A 22,121-nucleotide genomic window follows, 5' to 3' on the forward strand; every position below is an offset into this window, starting at 1 on the left:
TTAGTGGGTCGAGCTGCCGTATGGCAGCCAGGAAGGAGTGAGTGCTGGGCAATCTCCTGCCCCCTGCTCTGCCCTCTCTGCAGCCCCACTACCCCCCAGCTTGTCGGGCTGTGAGGGGAAGGTTCCCAGTGGGCCTGGCACCACGGTGCTGCCCCCGCCCAGCACAGGCTGGAGGTCTTGGCACCCCCTGGGTAATGTCTCAGCCTGTCTGTGCTTCTCCCCTAGGTGTGGCTCCCACCCCGGGGTTTGCTTTAACCTCTACTGTCATGGCGGCCGCAGCCCCAGTAACAATCTCACTGCTCATTGGCTGTCTACCCGTCTCGGTTCGTCCAATGGCAGAGCTGGTTGGTGGGGCGTTGGAAAAAGGAAGACGGGTTGTCTGGGCCCTTCCCCTTCCCCTTCCCCTTCCCTTTCCCTTTAGCCGCTGGGCCGCCGTAGCGTGTGCACGTCCCTAGGCCCAGCTCCCGTCCTATCGCCACTCGGTGAAATGAGTGTGCGGACCCCCCCCCCTCCCTCTAATGGGCGCGCCCGGAGCTCCTGCCCTTGCCGTGAGCGGGGTTGGGCCGAGACCATGCGGAACCGGGTGGGGGAGGAAGTAGCGATGGCGGCCATGTGCCCTGCCGCGCCGGGCTTGGGACGTTGGGGGGGCAGTGCTGGGACCGGAGCGGGGCGCCACTGGGACGGGGGGGCTACAGAGGGGGATTTCCCAGGGCCGGGGGGAAGCACCCCAGTGAATGGGGGGGATGGGAACCTGGGCCAGGGAGCGTAGCAAAGTGGGGGGCGGCCTCCAGGGAGGGAGCCGGGCGGTCATTGGGGCGCCTCTGCCATCAGCATCGTGCTGATGCACCTGCCCCTCTACGCACAGCCCCTTGTAGCCCCCTGCCCGCACAGCTGGGGGAGCCCCTCTCCTGGGCTCGCTGAGCCCCTCCGAGGCACGGCCGCGCCTGCCAGGGACATGTCCAGCTGCCCCTCCGCCTACATTCAGTATTTTCAGCTTGCGATGGGCAAGTGCTCTGTTCAAAAAGGTGCCAAGTTGCTACCTGCTCAAATTCTCTCCCCATATCCTATGATGTCGCTGTTAATGGCAGGAAGTGTATGTATTAACTTTCATAGTGGTTTTAGGTAAAAGCCATTTATTTTAGGACACTTAAAACCAACTGTCTTGACTAACAGCTTCTCTGAGGCCTTGTCTTCATGGGGGGTGGGGAGGGGACGTGTGTTCTTAACTGGAGGTAACATTCTAGGGAAGATGAGGTAATTTGTAGTTCTCATATAGCTTAGCAGTTAGACTAGGCTCCCCCAGAACTCGATCTACTAACTCATGAAAACTGCCTCATCTTCACTAGGATTTTATCTTGTTAGCTAACTCAAGCTAAGAACACACTTTTTTCTTTTTTGTAGCTAGGACAGGGCTCCAGAGAGCTGGGAAGAAGTGCCTGGCTTCTAAAATCTGTAACAGCCTCCATAATAAAGATTTTAATTCTCTTTCAGAATGCATTACGTTGCAGTTTATCTTCTGGCTGTTCTAGGGGGCAACGAGTCCCCTGCTTCAAAGGACTTGAAGAAGATTCTCGGCAGTGTAGGCATTGAGACGGATGACGAACGCCTGAACAAGGTGACAATGCAGTAACTGATAGTGTAATATCCAAATGGGAGCCACTTCTGTATTCACTTGGCTCTGAATCTTATCTTATTAATCCAAGGGGTATTAAAAATATTTGTTTCTTTCCAAGTATGGGTATGTATGTTGTTATGGTCTCAAGTGCCAATTGCCCAATAAAAAGTATTTGGGCGTAGCATTTCTGTAGATCTCAGGCTCTCTTATTTACAAAAGTTCAGACTGAATAACCTCACTGGACAGAGCTAATACAAGTTGTTTCTAACTGATAGGTCTCTGTAATTAGAGAGACAGCTGGGTGATATCCTGGAGCTGACATAGCTACAACTACACTGCATACAACAGGGTCTACCTGATGGCTCTTATCAGAGGCTAGTAGTTGCCTGGTTAGTGGTCGCCAGTGGCAAAAAAAATCCCAGTGAGCTATAGTGTTCAATTTGCAGTTATGCACGGTCTCAAAATAAATGGATATAATTCTACTGGAGGGTTACACTTTTCTCGCAAAAGGCAGAACATAAGAGTGGTCCCTCCAGCCCAATATCCTGTCTTCCGACAGTGGCCAATGCCAGGTGCCCCAGAGGGAATGAACAGAACAGTTAATCATCAAGTGATCCATCCCTGTTGCCCATTCCCAGTTTCTGGCAACATTATTGCATTACATTTATGAGGTGCCAAGTGTATACACAGCATTTTCCATAAAACATACAAGTCCTTGTCGCTGCTACAAGGGACATACGTCAGATATCAGGGGGTAGCCATGTTAGTCTATCCACAAAAAACAATGTGGAGTCCAGTGGCACCTTAAAGACTTAATAGATTTATTTGGGCATAAGCTTTCGTGGGTAAAAAAACCCACTTCAGATGCATGGAGTGAAAATTACAGATGCAGGCATTATTATCCGTACAGGTAACGGCAAACTTGCCAGCATGCCAGTTGGTGGAGCTGTAGCAGTCTCAGCTGGACCAGGTTCTGCTGCTCCTGCTGCTGCACCTGCTGCTTGTGAGTATACATTAAAATCTTAGTGCCTTAATTCCCATCATGTAAATTTAGGAAGCTTTTCCGTCTTTTATTGTAGTTTGGCTTCTTGTCCTGAAATTGAAATATTAACTGACATAGTTTAGCGCTGAAGACAATCTCTGCCCTGTACCAGGGAATGAACTGTTAAAGTGGTGTACATAGAAGGCGGTTAGTTAAAACCAGCCAACCAGTAAGAGTTATACACAGTTGCTTGCTCCTCACCTTCATTAATTTGTTCTGGTTTAAGTCTATAGAGCCAAAATGGACCCTCAGGTATGTGTATGCAACTCCTGTGGATGTAATTGAGAGTTGTGCATGTCTCTGAAGGCAAAATTTGGCACTTAATCTTTAAACGTATAGGTTAAAAAGAAACTGAATCCGTTAGCACTGCACAGAGTAGATATGGAGACTGAAACTTAAAGGGGTGACTTGTGTCCATTTAATTGGAAGATACGCTTCCATGAAGAGAGCGTGTTTTGGGATCTCCTCACACCTGCAATGTCCAAAATGTACTGTAAATATTCCCAGATGAGTAAACACTGTTTAAATCTTTTCTCTCTGCAGCTGAGGAGAAGAAAGAAGAGAAGAAGGAGGAGTCTGAGGAATCTGACGATGACATGGGATGTGGCCTATTTGACTAAACTTTTGCTACAGAAGCTAATAAAATATTTTATTTAAAAAGGATGTTTGGGTGTTTTGTTATAATAACCCTAATGCCCCTGGAGTTTTCTCTCTTGTCTAACAGTGATCTGGATTTGGGCTTTGTTTAAAGGAAAAAAAACCATCTTATGTAGCCTCGTTGATTCTGCATGTAGGTGAAGCCAATTACATTTATGCTCCTATATCACTTAGACACCTTTGAAACCCCACCCTGAGGCACCTAAACATGCACTTGATGCTAAATCATGTTGTGAAACCCAATGGGCAGAAAATCAGAATTAGCTTGTAAATTCTACTGCATCACTTCAAAGCTAATTCTCCTAAATGATTATATTTTGTAAATGACCAAAATGGCACTGATTTCTTTGCCGATTTGGATCTTATTCCAAGACTTGTGCATTCCTTTCCACCTGCATATTGCCTACAATGCTGTCAGTAACACATTCTGTAGGGATTTCACTTCCATCTCCAACAGATCTCTAAAAGCAATGCATACCTCAACTTCATCAAATGTGCAAACACAAAATCTAAAATCACTTCATAGCTTTGATATCAATTACATTAGCAGTTCTCAAAGTGTGGGTTGTGACCCCACTTTAATGGGATTATCAGGGCTGGAGTTAGACTTGCTGGGGCCCAGGGCTTAGGCTTTGGTCCCCTCTCCAGGGGACGTGTAGTAATTTTTGTTGTCAGAAGTGGATTGTGGAGCAATGAAGTTTAAGAACCTCTGACCACAGATTGACTTGCGTTCCATGTGTTTGGGACGTTATTGTGGCTAACACTGCTGAAGTGATGTATAGTCTTACGTTGTCTTGTCTACATACGGGTATAGCTGAGATGTACAACTTGTATATTTAAAATGCTACAACCCGTCCACTAGAGGATGCAATTCTAGATTGGTATAAAGATTCTTATACCAGTAGAGCTTATTCCTGTATGGGAAGGGGAGTAAATTCAGTGTAAGATGCCTTTACAGCTGTATAACTGCATCCACATTAGGGATTATATATGTATAATTTTCAGTAAAATATACCTCTAACCAATATAGTTATACTGATAGAAAATCTGTGTGTAGACCAGGCTCAAATATGAAAGGCAGTGTTTGGGGGGGGCGGGGATAGGATTGTGTTTTGTCAAATTACGGTACCATTTTCAAAAGGTCTTTAGTAACTTGGGCACTGAAGTTCCACTGACAGACACTAGTATTTAGGTGCCTAACTTGCTTAGGCACTCTTGAAAATCTTACCATTACAGACCCAGGTTTCATGCATGCAGCGTCCTTGCATAGGCTCTGTGCTAACTTATTTTAAACGGGGAATTCAACAGCTCTTCCTTGACTGCCTTCTAGGTTACAGTTCATGAGCTTGGCCAATATTAAGGGTAGTTTAAATTACATGGAAATTTAAACAGGTGAGTTTTGAAATGACTTCCTCTTTCCCAGCTCAAAGACCTTTCCTCTAGGTTCCCTGTCTGACTCATTTAAAGTAGGTTGGTTCTGCTTTGCATCTCTTTTCTGTTAAGGCTAAAACGTTATAAAATACTCTATAAACTGCTCAATTATCAGTTATAAATAGATAATCAGCATAAGATGACCAATATTGTGGTCAATGGACAGGCCCCCAGAGTGTTGGGTTTTTTATAAAAGAATACAAAGAAAAGAGTGAAAATTTGCCAAAAAGGAGGTATTTTTTAACTTTATTCTCTCCATTTTTCATCAGCCCTCCATGAGAAGATAAAGCAGTGCTCACAGATAACTGACTTTGGTTTTTGCCATTTCAATGAGGTTTGTACAAAATAAAGATTTTAAGGTTGCATCCCAGATTTCAGTTCAACAGGAACTTAACTATGCTACAGTTCCAATGTAATAAATAGCCAGTTTTTCCAGGGCCTGCAATGGTGTCAAGGCAAGATGTGTCCATAACAAGTGAACCCGGCATCAGTTTCTGGATATATTTAAGACGTGTAGCACCACTGATCATGTTATAGTGGTTGCACAAGAGAGGATGAAAGCACAGTTGACGGTTGCAAATGTCTATGAAAGAAACAGGCACAGCCTCTTGCTTGTATGTAATTGAAAAAAGCTGATTGTGGCTGTAGCCTCTACCTGACTTTCTAATAGCAGCTGGAAGGCCAGCCGGTCTCCTAGGTTGCTCACTTGCCCCACAAATGCTGGGCTAGCGGCTAGCCCCTCCCTCAGTCAAAGGAGGTGATATTATCTCTGCCATCTCTTCCACTTGTTCCCCTACAATCAGTATCCTCTCCATGTTCTGTGAACCAACAGTAAGCCAGCTCGTTCTCATCCAAACAGCAGCTGAGGTACTTAACCCTTCGGGCTGGTCGGAAAATAAAAGAGCTGGGCCCCATCAGCATAGCGAAGGCACAGCAATCTCCACCTCCTCACCAACCCTTGTAACTGCCCCATAGCTCTCTAAAGAGAACAGGTGACAAGATAGAACCCTGTAGCACTCCCTGGGAGGGCCCCACCAGCAACCTTTGAGAGCCCTTACTTATACAAGAATGGTCCCACCCCAAAGCAACCCCATTCACTCCTGGTACAGCCCCCAACTGAGTCCACATAACACCTCATGATCAACAGTATCAAAGGCAGCTGGCAGTTCTAAGAATGTCAGGGTGGAGATGCAATCTTGGCCCATTGCCAGGAGATTATCTACTGATGTAACAAGCTGGTCTGTCCTATGCCCCCAAATTAACAAGTGTCCAAAGGTACTGCGGCCACCTGATGGTCATTATTTGTTCAATAATTGTAACCAGAAAAGGCAGCTGAGATACAGGCAGATAACTGGCATAGCCAAGTCTCAATGGCTCCTAGTCTAGCACTTTGTATGAGCTGTGCTCTGCACAAGAGGCCTAACTACTCCAAATGTCCTTCTCCCATTCTTCACCTGTCCTCCCACGCTGTTCTTTAGACCTGGAGCTATTAACCCAACCTGAGGTGTTGGCCACCTACCATCTACTCTTAAACCCTCCTGAAAATGCACCATTTCTGCTAAACCTTATGCAACTAATCTGCCCTGGAAAGCATAGTCTCAGGTTTGTGTGTTTAAAAACCAACTGACTACATCACACCACTTTGTGATAAATATATAATCAGATCACTTGGTGCTCTGTTTGTCTGCAGCATGTGGCTAGTCTATGGTAAACCCAGCACTTGTTAAATACTGCATTGGTGGAGTTCCCAGAATACCCTCAAGGTGGCAATACACTTTACATAACATTCCATGAAGTTTACAGAGGGAGGGGGACTTATGTATTTTTAAGCAATTAGGTATGCAGGAAGTTTGTATGCCTGTTTCACAATTCAATAGCAGACCATCTAGTCTGTCTTGTGAAATGATAAAAGTTTACTCCAAACAAGGAAGCAAAGTATTTTCATCTATTCTCCCCAACTCCCAGTCTTTCCAGTTGCTACTGAACTGGTTTATAATCAGAGTGCTATATCTAGAAATCTCCATCAGCTTCCTCTAACGCACTGGGTCAAATTAATCATAGTTCTAACTCCATTGACTTCAGCAGGTGTCTATCACTGAGCAATTTGGCCCATTGCTTTGTCTCTATAGATGCTATACTGTATTTTCAGTTGTAGCTTCCTTCTTCACAGTCATAATGCTTGCATGAATCATCATAAAAGGTGCTTTAAAAGATAAGGACAAGGGCTTGTTCCTACTGAAACCACAGGTAAGGCCCAGAAAGTTGTGGTATATTGTATACTCTACACCTCTATCCCGATATAACGCGACCCGATATAACACAAATTCGGATATAACGCGGTAAAGTAGTGCTCTGGGGGGGCATGGCCGCACACTCCGGTGGATCAAAGCAAGTTTGATATAATGCGGTTTCACCTATATCGCGGTAAGATTTTTTGGCTCTCAAGGACAGCGTTATATCGGGGTAGAGGTGTATAATCCTCTAAAGATATCCCTTTCTCTTTATGTATCCCAATGTCAGGAACAGGGCTCATTTTGGCGCATCCTATGGCACAAGCTCTGTTCCAAAGGTAGTGACGTCAGCAATATTGGGAAAGGAAGGAGAACCAAATCTTTATCCTGGAGGTTATGGTGGTAACTGATTACCATAAAATAACTAGCAAGGGAGAGTGCTCTGCTAATAAGGTTGGTGGTGAGAGATGGAAACTTTCATCTCTGGGATATTAGTTCTACTCCAGCTCAGCACTGACGGAAAATCATTTCTTGCGAGCACCTCAGAGCAGGAAGCGTGATGTCTTCTCTATTTGGAAACTACCAGATATATCCCAGGTGCTACTGGAAATAGTAATTAAGTGATGGCTCCGTGGTGGCATCTGTCCAGTCAATTAGTATTCTCCATTGAGTCACTGAGGGTAGGTCTACACTGCACCTGGGAGCAAGCCTCCCAGCTCAGGTGAACAGACTCAAGCTAGCATGCTAAAAATAGCAATGTGGAGCCTGGGGCTGGGGTGGAGGCTGGTTAGCTACAGAAGCTCAGAGATAGGGTGTGGGGTGGGTTTAAGAGTCCGAGCTGCTGCCTGAGCCACAACATCCACACTTCTACTTTTAGCACGGTAGCTTGAGCCCATCTTGCATGAGTCTGACTCCCCAGGCTATTGCTCCAACCTACACTTATCTGCATTAAATTTGGGTTTGTTTTTTAAAGGAAAAAGTAGTTGTAAGAACAAATATTGCCGTACTATGAAAGCAAAGACTCTGTCCTGGCATAGACTAGTAAAGCAGAGCTGTGTTACGAAGGTCTAATACACAGTCACAATGCACAAAGGCAATCCTAAGATAGGGAGAAAGACAACTGGAGTCTTTCCCTCAGCTTTAATGAGAGTTGGATCAGGCCCTGGATTGCCTAAAGGAACATTGTGTAGTCAAGCTGTAACATATGAATGTCATCAAAAAGAGAGGCCGACGTTGTTTGTGTATGTGCTGTACCATAATAATAGCATCATGTTAATTGTATGTAACCCACGTGACTAACAAGAATGTAATGAAAAGGTTGCAGAAAAAGATTTCTCATTGCATACCGAGCATTCAATAGGCATGAATGAATATGCAGTTTTTGATGAGAATCCAACATGTCAGAAAGGCAATGGTGTAAAGCCTGCTGACACAACACATTTGAGGGTCACACAGATTTCCCTGCCACTGGTTGCTTACTGAAAAATCACTGGCTTTGAGGATTATCACCTGGGAGAAAAACATCATCATTATTTTGTTTGCCAACATTTTCTTACCAGCTAAAGAATCCAGGAAGTGTTCAGCAAGAAATTTCCATTTACACTGTTTATTGCAACAATCATAACAATGTTGTGCTATTTTGCCAGGCAATAATAAGTCCTCAGTCATATAACCTTGAAGGCCAAAGACTGAGTGATGTAAACATCTGAGGAGATGTTTCTCAACTGGTGCAGCCCCAGCACCATTGTTTTTCTCCTTCAGATACAGACTGAGAACCCTGCAGTTTACAAGGTGCAGAAAAACAGGCAGAAGCAACATTAGCCCGAGAGGAAAGTTGGTCTTTTGGTTGAAGCACTGAGCTAGAATTCAAGGGATCTGGATTTAAGTCCCAACTCCTATGTGATGTTGAGGCAGTGACCCTCTGTGCCTCGGTTCTCCTTTGTAAAATGTGGCTAGGAATGTTTCCTTTGGCTTTGCCTACAGCAGAAAGGGTTTTTTTTCAGTATAACCTAAAGTATTAATTTAAACCAATACACTTACACCTGTCAGGGATGGTCTAAATAATACTTAGTCCTGCCATGCAGGGGACTGGACTAGATGACCTCTCGAGGTCCCTTCCAATCCTATGATTCTTTGATTCTGTGATATGGGGTCACAAATTGAGCTAGCCCTTTAAGAGGGTTGGAGTGCCACTGCACTTGTCCCAGCTTAGCTCTCCTCCCCAGATGAAGGAGCTAAGTGCTGAACTCATGTGACAAAGAGCCTGTGATTAAACCAGGCTTGTTGGGGCCGGAGAGCGAACAGCCTGTGGAGCATGAGCAGGGAGGAATTGCAAACAGCAGTAGAACTGGGAGATCCGAGGAAGTCGGAATTAGTGGTTTATAAAGAGTGGGAGGTGAGTGAATCCAGGAAGAGGCCCTGGGAAATCGGAAACCCACAATGAGGCTATCTGAGGGAGGCTAGATAGCCCTGTTATGGAGGGTTCCCAGGATCGGGAACCTGTAGTAGAGAGTGGATGTGGGTGCCCCCATACTGCTGTTGTGTGTGAGGAGGATGGAAAGACTGTATTGTCATCTAGTGAGGTGATGTGGTGAGCCCTGTGACCAAGGGAGGATGACAGGTCTGACTAGTGCCCAGCACCTAAAGTGTTGGATGCCCAGTGGTTGGCTGGAGTGAGGGAAACTGAGGCAGCACATGGGCCTGAAGCCAAGCTGTGTAGCTTCCTGCTGCAACTTGTATAATCCCTATGTAGCTGTTCTTGTTATGGTATAAGTCTCTTTTGGGTTAGTTTATGTGGCTTAGGAAGGGGGTTAAGCTAAAGCAAAAAAAGCCACTCTGACTCTGGAATAAGAGTGTCCACATGGACAGTTATGCTGGCATAAATGGAGAAATTCTCCTGTGTAGACAAGGCTTTCATCTGCCTTGTCTGTGAGCTCATCAGGGCACAGGCTAACTTTTAAGCCTTGTCTACATGGGAACACATCACCAGTTATACCAGTGTTTCATTTTTTTCTTGATCCTGAGACCATTGAAGCCAATGGCAATTAGGATACTGGATTCCCCCACTGCAAGTGTTCCCAACCTGACTATTGTACTTGTCAAGATCCAGCTGTTTAGCTTATTAATTACTACTGTTACAAGCAGTTATGATTCTAGTAGGCCTATCTTAGCTGACAGAAAATCTTAAAGCAATATTGTAATCAGAAATAGGACTTTAATATCAGTATTGACTTTGCTTATTTATGGAATTAGTACTTATTATCATACCTGCATCAAAGTCTGGCCCCTGAAATTCTTGAGGGGATGAAATAGAATGGCAGGAGTCTCCTAGCTGTGATATTCTGCCATCTTGGTGGCAGTGGAATAGAGTCCTGTCTAAAGGCATTTGATGTTTAGAAATGTGTTTGAAAAAAACTTTACCTTCCCCTGTAAAATAACATAAATTGCTTGGCATCTGGTCATGTTTTTTGTGCACAACTTCATAATTTCTGGGATGAGAAGTATTCTTTAGATAGTGTGTAGTCCTATACTGCTTTTACAACAACAACAAACATTTCTTTTTCAGAGGCATTCAAATGCATCACAGTCGCTCTGTGAAATTATTCGCCTGAGCAGAGTCCAGATGTTACAAGAACAGAACAGTTCAGAACCAGACCCACTGCTTGCAACTCTAGAAAAGTATGTTGGACAGTTTAACTTCTGATTTATTTGCCTTGTACCTCTGAGAACAGGGCCAGTGCAAGGAAGTTTCGCGCCCTAGGCGAAACTTCCACCTTGCGCCCAACCACCCAGCCCTGCGGCAGCTCCCCGCCCCCCCTCCGCCCCTCCACCCCCCCTCCGCGGAGCTCCCGACCCTGTCCTGAGGCACCCCCCCTGCGGCAGCTCCCCTGGCATGGGGGGCCGTGCGGCAGCTCCTCCCCCGCCCTGAGGCACCCCCCCCGCGGCAGCTCCCCACTCCCAGGCCCGGGGAGCCATGCGGCAGCTCTGACCCAGGGGTTCTCCTGGGCTGCCGGCGGTGCGCTGACCCAGGGGTTCTCCTGGGCTGCCGGCGGCGCGCTGACCCGGGGAACCCCTGGGCTGCCGGCGGCGCACTGACCCAGGGGAACCCCTGGGCTGCTGGCGGCGCGCGGACCAGGGCCAGTGCAAGTTTCGAGCCCTAGGCGAAACTTCCACCTTGCGTCCCCCCCCTCCCCCCGACCCAGCTAACCCCGTCCCCCCACGGCAGCTAACCCAGCCCCCCACCCGGGGAGTCCGCCACCCCCCCCAACCGGGGAGCCCCCCCCCATAGCAGCTTCCCGCCACACCCCCCACCCGGGGAGCCCCCCCCCGCAGTAGCTACCCCCCCCGCAGCTAACCCCGCCCGGGTAGCCCCCCCCTCTGCGGCAGCCAACCCCGCCCGGGGAGCCCCCCCCAGCTCACCTCGGCTCCGCCTCCTCCACTGAGCACGCCGACGCCGCTCTAATTCTCCTCCCCTCCCAGGCTTGCGACGCCGATTAGAGCGGGGGCTGTGTGCTCAGCGGAGGAGGCAGAGTGGAGGTGATCTGGGGCGGGGAGCGGATCCCCTGTGCGTCCCCCCCTGTTACTGCAGGTGGCCCTCCCCACGCCCCCACACCCCAGCTCACCTTCACTCCACCTCCTCGCAGGGGTGGCATGTTTGTAGAAATTTTGGTGGTGCCCAGAACCCGTCCCCGCCCAAACTCTGCCCCCCCAAACTCCGCTCCCCACCTGCCCAAGGCTCTGGGAGGGAGTTTGGGTGAGGGAGGAGGTCTGGGGTGCAGGCCCTAGGCTGGGGCAGGGGATTGGGGTGCAGGGTGCAGGCTCTGGGAGGGAGTTTTGGGATGGGAGGGGTGCAGAGGGATGGGGTGCAGGGGTGAGGGCTGTGGGGTGTGGCTGCAGATGAGGGGTTTGGAGTGTGGGAGGGGCTCAGGGCGAGAGTAGGGATGTAGGGGGTGAGGGCTCTGTCTGAGGCTGGGAATGGGGGATTTGGGGTGTGGGAGGGGCTCAGGGCGAGAGTAGGAGTGTGGGGGGAGAGGGCTCTGTCTGGGACTGGGGATAAGGTGTTTGGGGTGCTGGAGGGGCTCAGGGCTTGGGCAGAGGGTTGAGGGTGCAGAGGGGGGGTGAAAGTTCTGGCTGGGGGTTTGGGCTTTGGGGTGGAGCATTTCCCGTAAGGGCTCTCCTCCGCCCTGTCCTTTCCAAGACCCGTGCCGGGCGACTTGACACCTCCATCACGGAGTTGGGCCCCAGCTCAAGTAGAGCGGTCCAGCCCATCCTGCACTATGTCTGCCACCCCAGACAGTGATGAGGTCCTCTGTCAACACCGGAGGCCCTGCAGGCAGTGCAGGAGATCCTGACACTACCAGTGCTGCCCACACCAGCTCTGGCAGTACCCTGGTCAAAGGGTAAACCCGCCTTGGGTCCTTACTGTGTGTCCCCACCTCAGCGGCACCGCTCCCCATCACGGAGGATGTCCTGCCAATTCTCGCCCACTCGGAGCCGTCACATCAGGGAGGCAAGCTCAACGAAGCCCTCTTCGGTCTCCGGGCCCTTGGCACTGACACCCCCCCCCCAGCAAGAGCATCACGACCAGCTGTTCGTGTCTCCAAGGCCTCGGCACTGGTCACGCGAACCATCATTTGAACGCGGCCACTGGTAACTGATGCCCGTTGCCGACACGTGGACCCCCGCCATCGGGAAATCAGACAACGCGGTACCAGTCGAGCAGCGTGAGGCGTAGATCGCAGGTCTACCGATGCCGTCTGCTGAACACCAGCGGTCCCTGAGTTCCCGCATGAGGGACTGGTCTCGGTCGGTCAGGTTGACGTCGAGGCGTAGCGGCTGGCACCGCATGGAGAAGGAACGCCGGTCCACTCGATCATGATTGCCTGTCAGCGACCACTCTGCCTCCGGCTCCAGAACTGAGCAGGTGTCCTTGATAGCAGGACAAGCCCCGGCACCAGTGGTACCATCCAATCGTCGGGAAGGCAACAGACCCCGTGGCCCCAAAGCCAGTGGCTACCGACTGCCTGGTACCCCTGGAACCTGTGGGGGTTTCCCCAGCCCTCGGAGACAGTCCGCTTGGTGGCCTCAGATAGGCCATCAGCCTCAGCATCCCACCCTCCAAGAGAAGTAGAGGCCCTGTAAGGTAGGACACCCTAGGCCCACGAGCAGACAGGGGAACAGTCTGCTGGACCACCAGGGGACGTGGCGGCTCCCACAGCACTGGCTTCGTCCTCGAGGAGGGCACAGCTGTGGCCAGGGTGGTCCTCCAGGCAGGTTCGGACGCGGTGGACTCTGCAGCTGGCACCATGGACTCGGCCATCTCCATGCAGCGGGCATCCTGGCTGCTCCTCTCTGGCCTGTTGACAGAGGCTCAGCAGTCAATGCAGGACCTCCCCTTCGATGGCCAGGCCCTGTTTGCAGAACAGATGGACAGTAAGCTGCATGAGCTAAAGGACTCCTGCCCCACCCTGAAAACTCTAGGGCTGTACGTCCTCGATCCAGCCTGTAAGTGGTTCAAACCGCACCCAGCTCAGGGTCAAGGGAGCCAACCCCAGCAGGGCCGCCCCCCAAAAAGAGCAGGGGCTACAAACACCGTCCGAGCTCCCCACCTTTTCCCTTCGCCCAATCGTGTTCGACCTGCAATAAGCAGGGGCAGTGTACAATAAATTGAATTTAATATCAAATTAAATAACACAAGGGATATTGTCTGACCTGGACTGCTTGGAAGTAAAAATGAACAGTGCTGCATAATTTCAAGGTTTCTGCTGCAGTTTTGGGGTCCCAGTCCCTACTGTGTAAATTGCATCTTGTGCCCTTGGAATAGTAAAGGAACGAACCCACTATTGTTTCAAATTCACTTCAAAATGAGACCTTAATTCTGCAGTTGATAGCATGTGGGTGGACTGCTATCCTGCATGGAGCATTGCCTTTTATGGGACTTAAACGCATGCTTTCATGGATAGGGATATTTTTGCTGAATCAGGGCAAGAAATCATTTACAACTATTTCAGATTGGAAGTGGCAGAAATGTGGTGTCTGTTTGGGGTTCTGTGGGATGTATACATTTTGAGATCTTAATCCAGATACCAATGGACAAGCACCCATGTTATAAAGACCACCTTTGTGGTTGATCAACCTCGTTGGCAGAGACGGCATTGATTTGATTTGGATATAGAGATTGAGCAACCCTCTTGCCCAGATACCATTTCCTTGAAAGGGACAATATATAGCTGAAAATATATTTTAAAAGGAAACTGAAAGGGGCAAAAAAATTAGGCTTGTCCTTTTTATCCAATGCTCCCTTCTCTCACACACATGCGCGCTCTTCATGATAGTAAACCAGGAAATCTTAATTCTGGCTTTTCCTAACTTTTTAGTGCTTGACTTTGCATCCTTAAAATTCTTTTAACATTTCTTGGATGAGTTTTAGTATAGTTGATTTCAGCAGGATTCTGGAGTTGATAGTATTCACAGAAATAGAAACATTATTTTAAAAGGTTCTGGTTGCATGTGAGCAAATTTCATTTTAATGTTTAGAAATCTTTTTCCAAAATGTAATTCACTTTCATTTGTATTTAAGTTCGAAAGAGTCTTTAAGAAGTAATTCTCCTGTGGAAATGGAAACAAACACAGAACCAATGGATCCCCTGAGTGCAAATGTATCTGCACTTGCAACACAGCCAGAGGGTAAGTGCACTGAAATTACTCAAATTATGTGCAAATGAATAACTTAGAAGCAGAGTGGCTTAAATGAGTAGCGCATTGGACTTCCTGGTTCTACCACGGGCTTCCTGGGAGATCTTGGGCAAGTCATTTCCCCTCTTAGCACCTCTTAGCACCTCTGTTCCCCCATTGGTAAACTGAGGGTAAGGATACTGACCTCTTCTGAAACGAGTTTTAAGACCCATGGAAGAAAAGCACTGTATAAAAGCAAGCTATTAGTGTTAATATTAACTTTACTTTTTATTACTCAGTGAGACTTGGGCAGAACTTTAGTTAATTAAGATGGCCTTTAGCCTCTTGAGTCTTTGGATGCAGCAGTGAACAGTCTGTGTGCCCTTCTCTCCCTCCTATCATCTAGCTTTTCCAACACATGCTCAAAGTGGATTAAAAATTACCAGATCAAACCCATGTTACCCCACTTCCCAATTGCATTGTTAATGAACATAACAAGTGCTGGAAGTCCGGGATCTTCAGACCTAACTATGGGCTTGTCTGCATCGGAAACTTACCAGGAGACCTGTACCAGTATGATAATACCAGTATAACTCCCCATGTGAATACTCTTGTTCCAGAATAAGTGTCAAAATGGGGAGTTATATCAGTAAATTTCCCTGTGTGGACAAGCCCTAACTAAGAGCTGTAGCTGCTGCAAATTATCTACATTGATAATTGATTTGGAAAACGAAAAGATTATTATGAAACTTGTATGTTTTCTTCAGTAGCTATTAAATATTTTAAAATATTTGATTACTCTGTGTGTGTGTGTGTGTGTGTATTATTTATATATATATACACACACACACACACACACACACAGAGAGAGAGAGAGAGACAGAGAGAGAGCTGAGGATGCAGAAAATTGATATTTTACCTGCCATGTGGGATTTGCAAAGTAAACAAAACTACAGGGAGATTATGTATGATTATAGTAGACATTATCCTCCTACACATCCTCACTGATTTGTACTTGCTCATTAACTATAAAAATCATTAGCAATATCCTAATTTGTTTCACTGTATCAGCCCAAGGAAGTGTTGCTATGGAGGCCAGCTCAGATGGAGAAGATGATGTGGAAAATGCAGACAAGGTAACTGAGACAGTAATGAATGGCAACATGAAGGAAACACTGAGCCTTACTGTAGATGCTAAAACTGAAACAGCTGTCTTCAAAAGGTGAGGAAACCTAGTTCATTTCTCTTATTCACTCAGGGTGTACACATTTTTTTGTTCCTCCTTTAAAAATGTTTTAAATAAATGTTGACTGAGCATTTTATTCAGTCCTTTTGGAAGTATTTCATAGAACTAATGATTTCCAAGACACTAATTAGACATCTGCATTCAGAGATTTTAAACTTAACAGTCTGACTCCAGTTTTCTGTTATCTGAGCTTTCATTCATATGTAAATTTCGATAGAGGTTATGGAGCTAGGTTATGTTCTGCATTGGGACAAAACCAAAACCTTTTGAGCTGTTAACCAAATTGTGTTGAGATGTCAGTTTTTAGATTGAGACTTGTTTTTTCAATTAGGGAAGGTTTTGTGTGACCAGGGCTTTTGGGTGAGTGAGCTGCTTCTTCGAGTATTGGTCCCTACGTGTCTTCCACTGTGGGTGAATTCTTTCAATTAGTGTCCTTTGGTCCATATATGCACCCATGCCTTCTGTGTGCTTTCAACCAAAGGAATTTAAGGGTGGAGTGAAGAGGACTGGACTAACTGCCTCTCCAGTTCCTTCTTACTGCCATATGGCCTGGATCAGAATGTCCAGTGTCTGGAGCTTTCCTTCGATTTCTCTGATCTGTAAATATTCCAAAATTTGCTTTTGCCTATAGTTCTTTAAACCACAGGTGTTTTCTCAGTTTCATTGTGAGCCCCAACCACTTTCAATGTAAAGTGCTCTCTTTTGGCCTTGCCACTGCCTTCATAGTTAGTTTTTTAATAGTTTTATAGCTTTTAGCAGAGTTTTCTAGTTAGATTTCCTACCTCAGGAGACTCCCCTCTTCCCCTCCCCCACCCATATCCCTTCCAGCACTATGATAATTGTTGCTGCTCTTCTGAGTTTCTTCTAGTTTGAAAGTGTATTTCTGATCATGAGGTGTCTAAAACTGAATGCAAAATTGCTTGTGCAATAGCAGCAGAACTGTTTAGAGCGTATATCCCCTTACTGCTACATGATGGTGATGTTTCTCTATATATAACAAAATTGCAATGACTCTCTTTGGCCAGTGTTTGAGTAAATCGCACATCTAACTATTCTCCTAGTCTATCCCTGTCTCTTTGAATTTTATAGTCTGTTTTTATTTTGACTGGTCCTTATTTTTTGATCCATGCAGCGTGAAGTCAATTACTACTATTATGGTTCTTTTACCTCCAGCCTAACGGAGGTACTTCCATTCACAAGTACTTTGCTATAGAATTGTGAATTCTGAGAGCCATAGAAGAGTGAAAAAAACAAACTCATTGTAGAAAGATATCTTGACTTCTAACCCTCTGAAGGAGACTATATAGTTAGACCTGAGCTTCAGATGAAAGTCCCAAAATACCTTTAATTTGAAAGGAAAGTCCCCTAGACTAATAGCATGCCCAGTAAGACAGAGATCAGGTCAATGTGAAAGATGGGAGAGTAGCTTGGAATAGGAAAACGTAACTTGTAATCCCACAAACTGGGGGAATGTTCCAGAATGCAGTATGGCAAGCTTTGATCAAATCAACTCTCTGACAATTGTAATCATGTGCCTTTTCATTCCTTGTAATCCTAATCTGTAAATGTTTCAAAGCAGTGCACAGAATTTTGTGGGAGCAGTAGAACGCCCATTAGAGTCAATATTTGTGTGGCTAAAACCCCATTTGCTGCTTTGGAAAGCTTTGGGATGTGGGGATGTCCAGAAGTAGTGAGGATATAGAAATTTGCATCAGTCCTTCTGGCTTGTTCCTCCCTGAGTTAGGCGCTGTATACAAATTCTTACCATATTCTCTCATTTTGAATTTATTTAGGCTGCTGCTGATAGAAAATTGGTATAATGAAATTGACAGGGTCCCAGAGAGACTTGGGTGTTCAGATCAGTCTCCCTCTTTTTCCCTGAACCATGGGAGTGAAACTTGAGATTGCACAAGGGGTTTTCAGTAAATGTATTTAGGGCTTACTTTAGGTCAGCTAATTTATTATTACTAACTGTTGTTTGAATTGAGGTAGCACCTGGAGGCTGTAATCAGAATTGGGCCCCTTTCGTGCTAAAATACACACATGGGGGTACACATAGTTCCTGCCCCAAAGAATTTTAATTTTAAAGGAGGTATCAAAAACATTTTGGGGAGAAGATGGGGAAAATAGTTATAGGCATGTTTATTTGCAAAGACAAAACAAATACCAGAAATCCCTCTTGGGCATCTGTCATCAGTTGGGGTTGTTTTGTTTGTTTGTTTTTTGGTAGGCATCTTGGGAAAAGTTGCTCTTGAGGAAGGATTTAAAGGAGAACAGAGTAATAGCTTTATGGACTAGTTAGGAAGGGTGTTTCATGCACTCTTTAGTGTTGCTCTTTATGGCAGTGCTTATGGAAGAAACTGATAAATGGGTAATGAAAGCTGACAGAGTAGAGGTACTTAAGTTGTGAAGGTCTGTAAAGACCAGAAGTTTGAATTTCAAGCAGTGAAGAAAGGAGAGGAAGTGGAGAGACCCAGAAGTGGGAGAAAATTCTGGCCATGTCACAACCTATCTGAGAGGAGAAGATCCAGACAAGAATTTTAGTGGTATGAAGAAAAAAGGGATTAGCTATGTTAGGGAATCACTATTAGGAAGATTTGGACATGGCCTGGATGTTGTGCAGGTCTTGAACAAAGGTGGAGTCAAAGCTGACAGCCATATTATGGACCAGTGTGACAGGAAGGATAGCAGGTGTCAGGTGTGATGGAGAATGGGTGGAGTGGGGAGGGCTTTGGAGCAGACAGACTTGAGTTAAGTTTTGGTTATATTACATTTAAGTTAATGGCAAAACATCTAAAAGGAGATGCCAGTTTGGATGGGTGAGCTTTTAGGTGCTACCGTAATGCAAACAAATAATAAGGGAGGGAGATGGGTCAGTGGTAGAGAGATGTCAGTATGATTGGCACAGAGGTGGTAGCGGGATCTGAAAGTGTCAGTGAGGTCATCTATAGATGGGATCTTCAGGAAGAAAGGAAGTGGGCCAAGGACAGAGCCTTGTGGGATGGGATACCTGGGTAAAGTGAGATATGAAAGCAGGAGGATCCACTGAAAGAACAACCAAAGTAGTAGGACAACTGGGAGAGGAGAGTCTCTCAAATCTTGAGAGAAAAAGGACTTTGTCAGATGACTTACGTCATATGGTGGCAGGTTTACAGTTTGAGAGGTGTGATGTAAGGTTTGCACTTGAAATCAATGAAAGGTGGTTGGCTGACATCTTCTGGGTGTGAACATACCCATAACAGAGTAGCTAGAAAAAAGAACATGTAGCATTGGAGTGCAAATGGGAAGGGCGAAAACTTTTTAATAAATATAGATGTATCCTCCCCACCCCCTTGTAGGCTTCACAACTGTAAGGGAAATCCACACGTTTCATGTGTAGTTCTAGCTGAATAAAAACCCTAACCATCTACATAAATGATCATTTTTTCTCAAATGTGTGCTGTTCATTGTCTGTCTGTTTTAGTGCTATGCAACATATGCCAGTTGTATTTTAGCCTCCAAATGAAAAGATGGCTTCTTTAGGAATTTGGAATGAGTAGAGTGTAATACAAATAAGTGGCTTTATAAAAAGAGAAATATAAGGCTGGTTTTGCTGATGTGCTTTTCCATGGACAAATTTAGTCAAAGTGCTAATTTTGAAAGGAACCTCAAGTCTTTTATACTTTTCTCCTTCTATTTTTTGCATACTTTTGGCTTCAGAGTGTTGAAATCCTATCGGTATGTACGGTAAAGGCTGTGATTGTTCTCACTTCAGGCACCAAGCACATTCTTTATTCCCTTCTTGCACTTGTATGTAATCATTGTATTTCATGCATTTTTTTCAATCCAGTTTAAGTGTGCAGAACACTGATGTGCTAATGGATGTCTACAGAGTCCAGATTTCCATGCTTGATTTCCATGCTTCAATCATAATTCAAAAACCATTTGCATGTAGTCTGGACCCTTCCCTCAGTCTCCCACTATTGCATGAAATTCCCTACATCCAAAACTGAAGTTAAATTGTAACCTGCTTTTTATTTAGTGAGGAAGGAAAATTGTCTACCTCGCAAGATGTTTCTTGTAAATATGTGGTGGAGGAGAACACAGAAGCTGTAGAAGAAAATCCTGCTACTCCACAGCCTGATAGCAGCAGTCCAGAACAGAGGTAACCTTATTACAGGCTGCTTTCAAGCCTATTACCAGCTGTTTATAGCATGTTTTTCTAATAGAACTGATCCATATATCTACAATTTCTGGTTCCAGAATCCATTTATCAGCTCTTGGTGTTAAAGGTCTTTTCTGCACACATTAATCTATTCTTTGTACCTGTTTTATGTGCATTCTCATGAGTTGTATTTTTCTGTTAGTTTTTTCAGAACTCCAGACATCATTTCCTCTGAAGTATTTCATCCAAATCCCTTTTACCCAGTACTGTGTGTGTTGTGCTCAGTATACTGTAGCTAAAATGAGTTGTGTTTCCATTATTTTGCGAGAAAAGGTGGGTAAGGTAGTCTTTTACTGGACAATCTTCCGTTGGTGAAAGACAAGCTTTTGAACTACACAGAGCTCTTCAGCCTGAGACCTATAGAGCAATTCTGTGTAGCTTGAAAGCTTGCATCTTTCACCAGCAGAAGTTTATCCAGTAAAAGATACTACCTCACCCACCTTGTCTTTCTAATACCCTGGGACCAACATGGCTACAACAACACTACAAAGAACATTGTTTTGCAGGCAGTTTATTGGGTTGAAAATATAAAAGGCTTTAATGGTCAAACAATTTCCAAAAGATGGGGAAAACCTTAGTCTTCTCAAATGAAATTAATATTCAGATTCAGTTAGTTGGAAACTGAAGTACCTAACATATTCGTAGGTACTGTAGTGGTGACTGACACTGAATAATGCAAGAAACTGACGTGACTTCACCTAACCTGATGTTGTTTAAAAATGGAGTTAACTTTGGGTGAAATTAACCCCTAAGAGGCAGCACAAGGCTTTATGCACGGCTTATTTTGAGGGCATAACATGACATTGTGATGAATAGGTCTTGTGATGGCCTTACACACAAGAGTGACTAATTCCTTTTGACTTACTGTGGAATATCCTGGAGTCTAGAAGCAGAGAGATACTGGGAAACCTTGAATTTATCACAGAAAGCAGTTTTATCTTTTGACTTCAGACTCTCCCTTTAAAATGTGATATACAGCAATTTAATCTGTGGTGTATTTAAATCCACTTTATTCACCTTTTGTTCATTTTGTGAGGTGCTTAAGATATCCATCTTCATTTTGTGTTGTAATAGTCTTTTCAGGATTATATTTTGAACCATGAGTTGATATGGTGGCATAAAATGTAAAACAGTCATTTAGAAAATGACAGTTAATTTTACTCTTAGCTCCTCTGTCCTATCCTGCACAATAACCATATTTGACACTTTAGCACAATAAGCATGAGCTCACAAATGCTGCAAACATGGAGAAAGGAAAATAGCGCATTATAAATCTTGCTGTTTCAGTTCTCATGGATTGGTGAAAGTGCCAGTAATCCAACATCCCACCTTACTTTATTGTAATTTATCAATTTATGCTGGTAACTCCCATCTTTATAAATGATGATTTTGAATATATTGCTCCTCTGGACAAAACTGTTCAAAACATGTACAAATCATTTGTGTCTTGAAGCATAGTCCCCTTAAATCATCGTGAACCTACCGTCGGTCTCCGGCTCCACGTTCGTGGTTGCCGCCTTCTTGACATGATTCGTCAAGAGAAAGGCGCCAGTCCCCCGTTATCGACATCAGTTCCAGTTACCGATGCCATGGGAATGATCTCCCTCCTGCCCCGGCACCGCACCCGCTCCCTGCACCAGCAATACCGGTCACCTCGGGAGGGGTACCGGTCTCCGATGTCGGTGGTCTCAAGGCAAACTCAGGCTTTGACAGCCCCTCCGTGGTCCCCGGGAGGGGGCTCCTCCGGAACAGAGGGACATTTGAGTCCATCACCTCGACCTCAGCGGCGAGACTGGGCATCCGAGCCAGTGGCGGCACTGGGGCAGTGGCAATCAGGACAGTGTCCATGTTAGAACACCTGGGAGGTTCTGGTTATGGTATTGCCCCCATCGGCTCAATCACCTGCAGCAGCCACGGAGCAGCGACCGCTGGCACCTTCAGTACCGGCCCCAGCGCCGGAGGCACACCCAGTGACCGAGGTTACACCTATGCCTAAGCCATCCTCCCCAGCAGAGGACAAT

The 22,121-nt window shown here is 45.8% G+C and overlaps 1 protein-coding gene across 1 annotated transcript in view; it reads left to right on the top strand.

Annotated features, from left to right (window-relative positions):
* Positions 1–401: 401 nt before the first annotated feature.
* RPLP2 (ribosomal protein lateral stalk subunit P2) overlaps positions 402–22,121 on the top strand; it is a gene marked incomplete at its 3' end in the record, with an annotated part of 461,868 nt that continues 440,148 nt past the window's right edge. The window contains exons 1-2 of the mRNA XM_065403345.1: positions 402–583; positions 1,492–1,615. Of these exons, the coding sequence (XP_065259417.1) occupies positions 519–583; positions 1,492–1,615 (189 nt within the window). The remainder of the gene's footprint in view (positions 584–1,491; positions 1,616–22,121) is intronic.

The sequence above is a fragment of the Emys orbicularis genome, chromosome 4 (genome assembly GCF_028017835.1).
Source record: "Emys orbicularis isolate rEmyOrb1 chromosome 4, rEmyOrb1.hap1, whole genome shotgun sequence".
NCBI lineage: Eukaryota > Metazoa > Chordata > Testudines > Emydidae > Emys > Emys orbicularis.